The 13,852-nt window shown below is 42.7% G+C and overlaps 1 protein-coding gene across 3 annotated transcripts; it reads right to left on the reverse strand.

The window, feature by feature from the left end:
- Positions 1 to 451: 451 nt before the first annotated feature.
- On the reverse strand, positions 452 to 13,852 carry p4ha1b (prolyl 4-hydroxylase, alpha polypeptide I b). 3 transcript variants are annotated; one of them, XM_056609204.1, is made up of 16 exons: positions 13,575 to 13,852; positions 10,536 to 10,615; positions 10,206 to 10,302; positions 9,713 to 9,864; positions 8,973 to 9,110; positions 8,340 to 8,579; positions 6,605 to 6,813; positions 6,273 to 6,449; positions 5,868 to 5,938; positions 5,136 to 5,201; positions 3,723 to 3,822; positions 3,487 to 3,540; positions 3,334 to 3,399; positions 2,831 to 2,899; positions 2,601 to 2,697; positions 452 to 1,294 (listed from the first exon to the last, which is right to left on the reverse strand). In XM_056609204.1, exons 1-16 carry the CDS (start codon positions 13,580 to 13,582, stop codon positions 1,224 to 1,226), a joined length of 1,695 nt encoding a protein of 564 aa, XP_056465179.1. In that variant the 5' UTR covers positions 13,583 to 13,852; the 3' UTR covers positions 452 to 1,223. The 3 variants fall into 3 exon arrangements, with proteins under 3 accessions (XP_056465179.1, XP_056465178.1, XP_056465177.1); XM_056609203.1 differs by lacking the exon at positions 5,868 to 5,938 and having other exon boundaries at positions 5,136 to 5,206; XM_056609202.1 differs by lacking the exon at positions 5,136 to 5,201 and having other exon boundaries at positions 13,575 to 13,849.

Raw genomic sequence — 13,852 nt, forward strand, 5'->3', positions numbered from 1 at the left:
CACACACACACACACACACACACCACACACACACACACACACACACACACACACACACACACACACACTCGCTCTCTCTCTCTCTCTCTCTCTCTCTCTCTCTCGCTCTCGGTCCATATCTCTCACGCACACACAACAGAAACTCTCTCTCTATCTCACATCCACACAAACTCTCTCATGGTCTATATCTCTGTCAAGCGCACGTTCACAGACAAACAAACTCTCATGGTATGTCTCTGTCACACACAAGACACTCTAACACACACACACCACAGGCACAGACGCACGCGTGCACACGCACACACCACACTCTCTCTCTCTCTCTCTCTCTCTCTCTCTCTCTCTCTCTCTCTCTCTCTCTCTCTCTCTCTCTCTCTCTCTCTATGTCTATATCTCTAACACACAACAGACCTACACACTCAAACATAAAGACGCACCATACACGCACACAGCAGGACAATGTCAGTAATTTAGCAACACAAAAGTATTTTTTATTGCAAAAACAAACTTTCTTATTTTTACAAGAGACACAAAGAAAATGTAAAATATAAATACAAAAAAAACTAAACTTATGGAGTAGGTAACCCCATACGCCTACTTTCACATATTGCGTAGTGATTTTCATAAACAATATCAAGGTTTTGGCCTTTTGAAACCATAAATTGTTCAACAACACTCCAAAAATATGTTAGCTGCATTGTTTGTATTGGGAACATTATTTCATCCTTTATTCCTTCTCTTAAAGCATAATCCAATAGTTTTTTTATGTCATACATAATATATTATCTATATCATCGGACTAGAGAGAATTTAGTGTGGGCTATTATAAAACATAAAAAAAACCTCTGCAGCCTGTTCTGCGTTGAAAAGAACAGGCGGCCAAACGCCTGGATGGAGCTTGCGGTCTCTCAGAGGGCTCTACAACAACAGTTCACCCGGAGTGCAAGGACAGCATGTGTGGTAGCCTCGGTGGAGGGGGCAGGGGGGGGGGCGGGAAGACATCGGCCAAAAAGACCACTACATCACTCCCAAACGCTGCTTGTGAATGCACAACGGACCCCAAACAAACAAATCAACGATCCGTGCGCCCCGGGCGGACCGGAGGGGACAAGGAGTGACCGGAGGGCCGGGTGATGACAACCATCACCGTTCTGTGTGTTGTGGTGGTCGGAGAGTTCAGTATCGCGAGGAGCTGGTACTGGGAGACGTGATAAACACCCCTATTACTTAGACTGGTCCAGGTCACAGGGCCGCCTCCACTCCTGGCCGCGCTCATGAATCCATTTGTTTGATACTGAGAAGCAGAAGGGCAAACGCAAAAACATGTCATCGTTTTCAAACGGTCCACTAAGGTCCTCACTAATGTCCTCAGGCTGCCTGTGTGTGGGTATCCTATCGCACCGGACATTTGAGCCGAGGACATGAGTTGTAACTCACTGTAAGTGGATTTTGATAATAGTGTCTGAGCGTATTAAATGGTAAGTCCAACATGAAATTGTAAATCGTAAAACTCCATCATTAAACTCACAAATCGTGAAACCGACGGGAAATCGTAAATGGAGTTAGGGGTAGGTAGTTCTACGGAACTCACTAGAGCAGGGCTGCCTATGCCGCTGTGCCCCTGGCTGGCCAGCGTACAGCGGCATCCGGCACAGTCCGGCAGCAAGGGCCCACAGAGCCGCCTGCCCCCATCTTCAACCCAACGTCACCTTTGACATTAAACCCTTGAAACTAACAACAAATATATGACTTCAGACAGCAAGTTATTTATTCTGGTTGGTTTTCGTTTAAACTACAATTATGAGGCTTCATCAAACAATAGGCCTATATGATATTTTGCAGATAGAATCATATTGTTTTGTTTTAACTACAAGGTCTATGAGGCTTGAAAATGATGATGTTGAACAGACTACTTACAATCGTAAGAGTCTGTATATTTTGTATACTACAAAATCTTTTTACAATATAGGATTTCCTAACTTAAGATAACTTTTATCATACAGAGAATTCCTTTTTACTATATATATTTTTTATTGTTTTATAGTAGTTACCTATAAATCAAATATCCTTCTATGCTACTATTTTACAAGGTAAATCGATGTATCCAGATACTATTGATAAGCAATATATTGAGCTGTGTGATGGAGAAGCAGTTTGATGTAATGGTTTATGTTGGAGGAGATACTATTGAACCATTTAATGTCCTAAAATAAAGGAATGAAGACTTATTTTTTTGCCTAAAACGCCAACTGTGGCATTTTCAACCTTTCAACTTTAATTGAAATTGATCTTCATCTGGATGGTATGGAGTAGGTTGGATTTTCATAACGAGGATGGCCGATCAAAGACAGATTGTGAGGAGAGTAGAAACCCACGCCCTCTAGTGGTAGAGTTCCGAAGCTGAGGGAGTAACGCATTGCAACTACTGTACACTGGCGACTCATTTTAGATTACTAATTAAATTAAGCTGACCTCGAAATAAATGCAGTAACATGTTGTTTTGGTCAAGGTAAAAGAGTGTTTCTCAGGAACATAACCACGATCATAATAGATATCCTATAGTATTTCTGATCCATTTTAACCATTGGCTCTGGACTTACCCCACTTGTTTCCCACCAGCACTGGGCATGCTGCGTGCCGCGTGCTGTAGTCTCCCTCCCCGCTGGCAAACAGGTTGTACCAGAACACCGCAGTTCCCTGTACACACACACGCACACGCACACGCACACGTAATATAGACTTTAGACCGGGAGTCTAATAATTTATTTAATACGTTATTATAATACAAATCAAGTCGTGGTAAGGACAACAATGGGAATCCTCTTGGTACCTTCTTGGGCCAAACGGCTGCTCCTACGTCTGGAAACACTGTAGCGCCCCCTGCTGCCACGTCAGTCATCTGCAGCAGACAGAGAAATGAAGGACAACATTTGAACCTTTGATGCAGTATGTGAAATTGTTATGGCCTCGCCTTTTTTATAGTTGGACTATCTGACGGGTTCATTAATTCCTGCCAGGGATGGATTGACCGAGTGAACCCATCAGCAGGAGGAGAGGAGCGGTGATGAAGAGGCCCAGACTTTTACTTTGTGAACTCAGAACTTTCCATTTTATGTAACTACAGCTGGATGCGCTCAAATCTCTTCCTATCCCGCTAAGGGATAGGAGTGCCAAAACTATCAGAACATGAATGATGGAAAAAAGTATCCTCCTTACAAAATGATTAATTATTTTATCAAGAAAAAATAAATAGTCTGATAACGGAAATATTTCACAAGGAGAATAGTGAACAGATACCTGTGAAGAAACAAAGAGCCGTATGGACATACTCACATAGAAGAGCCACGTTGCCACACGGTTCCCCGTGCCCAGCTCTTTGAATGCATCCGGTTCGTCTTTCTGCCGAGGCCAGACTGAGTTAAACACTCACAGCTCAACAACAAAGAATGATTACAGAAAGGTGTCTCGGGATAATCAGTTACCAACCCTTCCAAAGTCAAAGTGTGGTTCATATTGACCTCCGACACCATAGTTTGCAACCTAAAAGGGTGAAAACCAAGAATAAATATGAATCAAATACACACCGATGTACAAGACAAAAGATTTACAATATATTTACACATATATTATGAGTGATTAAGTTTATACATGGTTTTATGAAAAGCTAATACAAAAATATTAGAGTTTTTGTTTATTTTTCCAAACGCAAAGTTGAGTTCTACCTGCATCTCTTCTGCAGTGTCCATCTCCAGCCCGGTGAGATCTTCAATCCTCTGATTAATCTTATCGATCAGCGGGTCATCGTAGCCAGTCAGCCAGGCGCTGGGAGAAAACAACATGTGTCACATGCATTGCGGGTTAACTCCCACAAGATGGCACTAAAGGTCCGAGTTGGAGAACATAAAACATGCAGAAAGAAATCGTCATGCTTAGTCAAGCCTACTGAATGAAATTACATGATGAATTTGTGGCAACACAATGCATGAAGTTTATCCACTAGAGAAGGACAAACTATAGACGACGGCCCAGAATTCAGAATCTCCAATTGGCTGAGGTTACACAGAATGTCACAGAAGGAACGCACGTAGCACAATTCCCAATGTGTACAACCGAGGCGGTTGAGGCCGGATCACAGAGGGTCTCACTCAGGACCTCAGAATGGCTCTACATTAACTACCGCTAGTGTTGTCATAGGGGTAGCCTCTCCCCTCCTTTACACTAGACACCTTTCATCAAGAGGGTTGACACCCTCTGAGAGTCTAGCACTCAGGACTTACTGAATGACTTCCTGACAGGGTTTCAGCAATGAACCCTTTCAAGTGAGGGTACAAGGCCGCGGAATTAGACCAAGGAATATGTGGCTGGGGGGAAGCTCACTTTTATTGCCATGTGATCGCCAAAGTATCTGCTCATAACTCTGTATCATAACTCTCATGCATTTTACAAGGGACATTGTTGACTCACATGCCAGAGCTTCTATAAACAGATGGCATGAAGCCTCACAATGCATTGTGGGAGTAAATTTATGAATGTGTTATATACTTTCATGAAGGTTTAATTCCTTGGAGCTTTGTAGGAGTCTTAAGTCTAAGATGGGGAAATAGATAAGAAAAAGCACCCTCGCAGTGAATGCATGCATCTGTAACACGCTTATGTCACCCCATGAACTTGCGAGGAGCTCCACTAAAAAACAGGAGAAGCTTGGGAGAGGGAGAGTGAGCAGCCATCTTGAAAGCTCACCGATTTTATAGCCTTGGAAAAAAGTGCTTATGATAATTCCAGAGGAAATAACCAGGTCAAATAGAGTCCAAAGCCTCAACAACAGTTCTAACAGTTGAAAGCTTTCCATTGCAACTTCATCAAAAAATGACCCAAAAAATGTCAGCCATGCATGATAGAAAAAATACAAATGGTCAATTTGTAATCGTGTCGGCTGTGGTCTTATCCACATTCCACAGAAACGGTACTTCCATGGATGACTGGATTCGACCAGCATAGGTTCAGCCGGGTGCCTGAGTGTTATACATGGTGCCTGGTCAGCATGCCTGACATATTCACTCCATAGGTGTGGGCTTCCATCCAAGGGATAGGTGATGCAGAGGAGCTGCTCTGAGCTGTAACCTGTGACCTCTTACCTCTTGGAGACTCTGTACCGGGCCGTGGTCAGTTTCCCGGTAAGGGGGTCATGCACCGTAGCACGCCTTAACTAGCTCAGGACACCACAGAGGACGGCGTAGGGAGGGAACACACAGGAATACAGAGAGGACACGGAGAGGTAAGGAAAGAGAGAGAAGAGCAGATGCGGTCACTGGTGCTTCAATGGAACTTCATCTATGAGTAAGAGGTTGCCTTGGTTGTTGATGTTTTTTGATGATGATGATGATGATGATGAATGAATTATGATAATCATTTTGGTTGTGATTTTACCATGGCGTTAACTAAATATCATTAGATCTACAGCAAAGAACTAATCGATTTTTTGATTTTCTTACAGTTCAGTAGCCAACCTCTAATTAGTAAAACATTTTTGGAGTAAAAAATCTCTTACTGGGTATCAGCAGCAGCTCCAAAAACACCCATATGAACCAATTGCTGTTCAACGGAAGGTACGTGACTGTGTGAGCCAATCACACATGATGTAGGTTGCATTTCCTTTCCATTCCCTCTTTTCTTTTGCTCTATGACGCCAGAGGTTTTGTTAAAAGCAGGAGAGGACACGTGCTGTGAGTTCAATGCGTCGCTACATGGCCCGGACCGGGGAAGAGAGGAGAAGGGGTGGGAGGGGCTGAGATAAATATATCATGTATATATTTCTACAAGAACAGCCTCTCCTCCTCTCCCCTTCCTCCCCGCCCCCGAAGCCTTACCTCTTGCTGATCCGGTATGGAGCGGTCTCCAATATGCCGGTGATTGGGTTGGAAATAGTGGCTCTGCGCAGCTGTGGAGCCAGGGACACGTTCAACCCATCTGTGTGTGTGTGCGCTTGTGCATGTGAGTGTGTGTCTGTGCTCAGGCCACTTAATCGGTTTCTAATGAGTTTACGGGCAATATCATTCTAGACCCGTGGCATTGAAATAAAATAACTAAAATACATTTAAATTTGCATTAAGGCAATCTCAATGCATGTGTCACTGAACCATGACTTGTTAACCTGCTTGCTGTTACCAGCTTTCTTTATGCAGAGTTTCTACTGTTTATTTGTTGGGTGAAACTGATCTATTCATGGCACCAGAGCAGCTTACAGAAGAAGACACAAGAGAGACGTCCCTTACCCTGGGCTTGGCAAGGCTCTTGACCTTCTCGATCTCGCTGTGGGAGATGATGTCGTGGTAGCGGACGATGTAGGGCCGGTCCCACTCATCCTCCTGTTTCACCGGACTCAGCAGGTACATGGGGTTGCGGTGGTTGTCATAGTAACGGCAGAAGAGCCGGCTCTGTCTGTGCGGCGTCTGTGTGCGGATTAAAATCATTAAAACAAAAAATCCATAGAAGGACAACGATTGCAATAAGGCGATGGGTCAGCGGCGTCAACTGAACGTGGAGGGTGGGGGGGAGGGGGGGGCAACATGGGTGTCAAGTGGGTGTCAGGGAGTGGGGACCTCACCATCTGGATGCCCTCGCCCCGACACAGCTTCTCGTACATCTTCCTCTCGGGGATGGGCTCCTTGAAGCCTTTCTTCTTCTCCTCTGTTTTGTTGCCCACCGTCCCCTCGTTCCTCTGTTTCTGGGCGGCCTCCTCCTCATCGCTCCTCTGCTGCAGCATCTGGAACTCAAAGTACTTCAGGTTCCCCCGGGCGCGCTGGTGCTCCGAATCTGGATATGATTGTAAACATACATGCACAGAACAGGAAATCATGTATATCCAACATATTATTTAATGTGGTTTTATTCAATCATTTTTTTTTTTTATTTAAATATATATATATATATATATTAGAGCTGTCAGTTAAACGCGTTACTAACGGCATTAACGCAAACCAATTTTAACGGCGTTAATTTTTTTAACGCGCGATTAACACAAATTCTTAAATTTTAAACCAAAATTATTATTCTTTTTTCTTTTTTTTTTTGGGCTCAAACCAAAGAAGCAGTAGCCTGACTGCTATGTTCAAGGCATATCTTCGTATGTTCATCGTTTAATTGCATTATAGGCTTTTTTTTGTACCGTCCTGTTTTGATCAGTATATGCCAATGTTGTTATCAATAAAAAAACATTTGCACAAGGCAAGCCGATGCACTTCTCCATGTTGATAAGAGCATTCAAATGAGAAAAATGAATGGGACAAAGAATTCAAGGGATATTTAGCATAGACATTTTTTTTCTGATTAATCGTGAGTTGGCTATGGCATTAATGCGATTAATCGTGATTAAATATTTTAATCGCTTGACAGCCCTAATATATATATATATATATATATATATATATATATATAATATATATATATAATATATATATATATATATATATATAATATATATATATATATATTAGGGCTGTCAAGCGATTAAAATCGCTTGATAATCGCATTAATGCCATAGCCAACTCACGATTAATCATAAAAAAATCTATGCTATATATATATATATATATATATAGCATAGAATTTTTTTTTATGATTAATCGTGAGTTGGCTATGGCATTAATGCGTATAGGATATCCCCCAATATATATATATATTAGGGCTGTCAAGCGATTAAATATATATATATATATATATATATATTATATATAATATATATAGAAAAGTTTAACATGTGAATGCAACATATTATTTTATGCAGTTTTATTTAATACAGGATCATCTCATCAACTTATTATCACAATGTTAAATATTGTTTACTCATTTTTGTAAAGTAATTTAAACATGTCGCCGGCATTGGATTAAACAGCAAATTTATGATGTGATAACATTTGTGAGCTTTCTCTTTAGACTATAGAGATCTCTAGAGATCTTTGAAGTTATTCAGTGACCATTTCTTTCCCTCATTGGGTGGTGTATTAAATATGAGCCAAACATCTGGAGAAAGAATATGGACTAAGTGCATATTATGGAGCAACAACTTTTTCAGTCAAGCCTTGAAATAACATCTGACAGGGACAGAAGACACCGGGCACAGAGAACCAAGTGTTACTCAACCAGTGAGGCTCTGGCATGACTCTTTCCTGCGGTCGGTCTACATTCCATGACCAATGTTTATAATAAACTATGTTTTCGCGGAACTCCACAGTGATATATACCTATTTGGTATCGTCCATGTCATTTTATTTCATCCCAATATAAATATATTAAGAAAAAATGCAAAAAACACAAGTCTTGTGGGCTTGTGTTAGACTCACCCAGTGAGAGCAGCCTCTTGGTGAACTCCAGCGCTCTCTCTAGCTCTCCCTGTTGGTAGATGGCGTAACTGAGGTAGTCCAGCACGGTCACCTTGTCGATGGTGGACTCCTCCCCCTGGTCCAGCTGCTGCAGGGATTGGCTCATCCACAGCTCCGTGTGGTAGTAGTCTGAGTCCGAGTAGGCGATCTTCCCCAGCTCGTAGCAGTCCTCCACCGTCATGGGGTTCTTGTGCGTCACGCCTAGTGGGATGATATTGGCCATGTTGGTGGTATAGGTAATGGTGGTGGTGATGGTGATGTTCATGTTGGTGGTGAAGGTGATGGTGGTGGGGGGTGATGTTAGTAGGTGGTGATGAAGGTGATGGTGGAGGTGGTGATGATGAAGGTGAGGAGGAGGATAGTGATGATGAAGGTGATGGTTGTCATGGTGATGCCGACGATGATAAGGAGAAAGAAGAAAACGATTAAGAAAAGGAATGTGGAGAAAAGCAGAGAAAAAAAAAAAAAAAACGGAATTAAAAGGGGAAAAAAAAAAAAGAAACCATGATTTTTTTTTTCAAGAGCTTTTCATCCAGCAGCAATGTTGTGTGTGTGTATGGTCGTGCGTGTGTCGGTGTGCGGAGGCCTACTGACCAGGCAGGTTGCCGGTGGCGATGGTGTTGGTGTCCAGATGGTACGTGTCCTGCAGCCGCAGCAGAGCCTTGGCCGCCCCCGTCTGGTCGTCCTCGGTGGGGAAGTGCTTGCGGTGCATGGTCAGGTTGGAGATGAAGGCTGGAGCCCAGGACGGAGGGAGGGGACACTATGAGGCAGACTCACTATCGTACTGGATCAGAGCTACATACTGTCTACAAGTAGCCATACTCCACATGGTTCACTGTTTTGTAAAACTGTCTATTTCGACCTCCACTGATCGAATCAAGTCATCCATGGAAATACCGTTTGTGTGGGATGTGGGTAAGACAGCATCCGACACCGATTACAAATAAAAAATTGTCCTCTTTTTATAATGCATGGCTGACATTTCTTGTTTGTCTTAAATGAGGATGTTTTGCCTTTAAATAGCCCTGTACAAAAAAAGTAAACCTCCCAATTTGTTAATTACCCAAGGCAGCTTCAACGTTATCCCCATCTTTAAAATGGGTCCTTTTGGTCCTTCAAATTGACTCTCTCTCTCTCTAAACGTTGATTCCTCCACTTTCACACTGTTTAGTGTCTCTATAGCTTTCTCTTCTCCTCGTTTAAATGTCTGTGTCATGCGACACACCAATTCACCCATAATCCATCCATCCATCCACACTAATTCACCCATCAATCCATCCATCCACCCATGCATCCATCCGGGTTTGAGTCGTGGCGTTTTCTACCCCACTGACCTTCGGTGGTGTCAGTGAGCACCAGGGTCTCCAGCATGCCCCACTCCGTGTTGAGCCTCTTCATCAGCTTGAAGGCGTTGACCGGGTGGCCCAGGAAGCCCTCAGGGTCCTGGATGGCCGTGATGGACAGGGAGTCCAGCTGATCGGCCCACCTGATACAAGACGGGACCACAGGGGGGTTCAGTTATGGTTCATATAGTGTTGATGCTGGGGCTGATGAAAGAACATAATGTCAACCAGCTCATTACTGAAAGCAATATTTACAGATTGCATCTATTTGTGTGTGTGTGTGTTCATGTAAATGTGCTTAACTGTGCCTCTCTTGTTTGTTAATTTACACATGTGCACAAATGTGTGTGTGTGTGTGTGTGTGTGTGTGTGTGTGTGTGTGTGTGTGTGTGTGTGTGTGTGTGTGTGTGTGTGTGTGTGTGTGTGTGTGTGTGTGTGTGTGTGGGGGACTGTGTATGTGTTTGTATGTGCGTATATGTAGTACCGTTTGACCTGCTCCAGCTTGCTCTCCTCCACTCTGATATATTCCTTGAGAGAAGTGACCATATCTTTCTCTGTGAACAGCAGGTCTGTCATGTGACCTGAAGGACACACACACACACACACGCACACACACACACACACACACACACACACACACACACACACACACACACACACACACACACACACACACACACACACACACACACAGCAGTACCATTTGATATCAATAGATGACTCCATTCAATCTAAAGAGAATGAAGGACTGATGCACTGTACATGCACAGATATACATGCATGTACAACAGATATATCTATTTTCTAAACTTACCTATTGAGGTGTAGAAGTCATTGTGGGCTGAGAGGGACTTCAAGAGGAAGCTCATGAAAATACATAACTGCAGTTTCATCCTGAATATGGTACAGACAGACAGACAGACAGACAGACAGACAGACAGACAGACAGACAGACAGACAGACAGACAGACAGACAGACAGACAGACAGACAGACAGACAGAGAGAAAAATATTAAAAATAGTTTTTCCAATTACAATTTCCTACGCATGAATTTGGCTATTTACGTAAATGATTTTTGCTGTTTCCAAATATCAGAAAACAATGATACTGCAATGCATAGTGTTATCAAAATTCCTTTTTGTTTGTTGAGGCTGAATGGCATTACAGTGTTTGGGGGGCCACACTTTGCACCTCCAAGGATACAAGCCAAGTAAATCAAATAATCTAAAAGTTGGATTCAAAACTACTGTGACGCAGCAATAGATAAACAAAGAAATTAGGGATTTGAATTTGAAAAGGAGATGGAGTGATAGGGCCAGTGGACCAGATTGACATCAACTGCAGGATGTCTGTAATTCCTATCAAGCTACAGCTTGCCACCCACCACACCAGGCCAAATATAAAACCCTGGTTACGCTGGTGCAGCCCTGGCCGCTAGCAAAGTGTCACTGGGCGTGTGCAATTGAGAGAGAGCAGGAGAGAGAGGGTAGGGAGTTCATTTCAGGTTTGCAGATGGAAAGAGTAAAGGGACCAACTGGCAGGAAGTGAGATGTAATTTAGAATACTCTTAAATATTGTAGATATTCAAACCTTATCTGACGAAAAAGGAAATTTGGAAAATACTTTTGATTGACAGGGTTCACATTCTTTGCAGAATTGAGATAAACTATCTTAGTCAACTAGAGGCTAGAGGTTAATACGAGGACTGCTTTATCTGTTGAACAACTGTTGGGCAATATAAGAAATACAAACACAATTCATACTTCATACATAGAGTGGTAAATTCAAATGCAAGACAGTTGCATTGTAACGCAGTTACAATAGTTGTTAAGAAATATATATTTTGAGATAATTCCTGTTTGGATCGGTCGATTTAAACTCTATTAAGCTAACATATAAGCTAACCTTGCAATCCTTCGAAGTAGGAATTAAATATTAAACATTTATAATAAAATGGACAATGTTGCGCAAAGTTTGAAGAACATGTGTAGCAGCACAGGGTAGACAGTAACGTAGCGTACGAGACTCTGTTCTAATGAACAGGGAGGTTCCCTAGCATCTGGTCACTTTAGTGACATCACAAATTGAAGCCTTGGTCCTGAGGTTGCCCTGCCACTGCCTGCAGTAATAACAACTACCTTAAAACATCCGCTCCAACCACACACTGGGCTAAACTAAGAAAACCGTTCTGAGAAATAAAACATCAGCACAATTCACAATTAAAAATAAATCCTATCACATAAACTGGCCATATTCAATGCCCATATGAGAAAGCCAGAGTTGTATTTACATCATTTTTTTTTCCACACACACACACACACACACAAAGTAAAGGTCACAAATGAATGCATACGTGGGCAGCCTGTGGCTACCTCCTCTATGTGTTGCCCTAAGAAGCCATCCTTACCCACAGGCTTGGGCAGGTCCCTCGTAGACAAGTCCTGACTCTAATGAAAGTCAATGAAAGAAAGGTCCTGTCTGCATGCATGCAGCGAAGGCTCTCATGCAGAAGCCCACGCAGACGTCAGCAGAGCTATGAGCATACTTTGTCTCCACAAGCATGATGACCATAAAGCTATCCGCTATAGGGTTAGAATGTTTTATCTATGACGTTAGGTACCATTCGGTTCTCCTGTGTTTAGAGGGACTGAGTTTTATAGTTATTATACTTAAGGTTTATGGATACCAATAATTGCAACACACTAGTATGACCCAAGACTCCAGGGGATATTCCAGTCAAAAGGTTTTTCGCAAGCTTGAGTGAAGTATTCATAATGAATGGACATGAGTGGGCTCAGAAACCCTTAGGGGACATCTGGAACCTAGCAACACATAATGTATAATCCCCTTTAACTCTTAACCAGTTTCTGAACATGTCCTCAATAAACTGCCTTGCTGAGGTCTGGGATGTAGTACTGCTTTAGGACTGCTTTGGGCTAATACAGTTTAAAATTACATCTATGTTGTTTTTCTTTTTCAAATGCACTGGAATATCAATTAAATACCTGGAAGTTCTGTTCTCTAGAATAAGTCACCATTGTTCCTCACAACAAACATCGTGAGAATGCTTATCATTGTAAACACAGAAGCTCCTCATTATTATCATTATTGGGTGTCTCTGCAGAGCTTAAGGGAAAGTTCTTGAATGAGCTGAGGAAGGACTGCCACGTCTTCGCCCCTCCCCCGCAGAGAGAGAAACGAGAGTGAACTCTCAGAGCGGGCTCTCCTGCTCTGCATGGACCGGTACCTTCTTTCCTGGGAGAACCTCGTGAGGTTATGGGCCAGATGGGATGGGTTAGGTCCACTGCGGGTGAGCGGGGATAATAACTCGCCTCATTAACCTATTCTCATAAACTCACAGTGGCACAGCATGTAGGCAGAATATCAAAATAAAATAAAATACATCAGAATAATGCACGACTATTCTCAATACAACACTGATTGTATGGTCTATTCTATTCCTCACATTGCATTTGCTGCACACGGGTTATTTTGGAGTATATATTTCAATGAATTGTACCGCCCCGAAAACAACAATTTTATGGACAACATGGAATTCAAGATATTTTCAAATTAAAAGCACCGCTATGTGTGCGTAGTCAAGCTGATAGGCGGAAGCATCCCACTCTCAGATGATGACGACTGATCGATCATCGTATGAATGAGGAAAATCAGTTCATTTAAACCATCCCAATGTTTTAACGCTTTCACCCCCCCCCCCACACCCCCCTTTATGATGCAGGCTACATGCTGTAAACACCGGCGGTCATTACACTATTACTACTGCATTACTACAACATTACTACTAGACTTCCAGCTGTAAGAAACGATAATCCTTGCGTGAATATTTACCCAAACATCTTGATGTGGTAAACGGATCCTTCAAAAAATAAATAAATGTAGCTCCAATCCAAGGCTCAAGTCGTAGGTCTACTAAGCTCCAAAAAAAGATGACTTGCTAAAGTTGACTGCACATACTTTTCGGTGATTCTGACTCAGCCACGCTGCTGCGGGACAGTGCTCGCCATCTGTTGGAGTGGGCTGGTCTTCAGCTCCCGTCAGGAGAAGCGCTACGTGCAGAGTTACACATACACCGTGGTACTGGTGCTGTCCTACCACACTTTTCGTCT

Source organism: Gadus chalcogrammus, chromosome 15, assembly GCF_026213295.1.
Source record: "Gadus chalcogrammus isolate NIFS_2021 chromosome 15, NIFS_Gcha_1.0, whole genome shotgun sequence".
Taxonomy (NCBI): Eukaryota; Metazoa; Chordata; class Actinopteri; order Gadiformes; family Gadidae; genus Gadus; species Gadus chalcogrammus.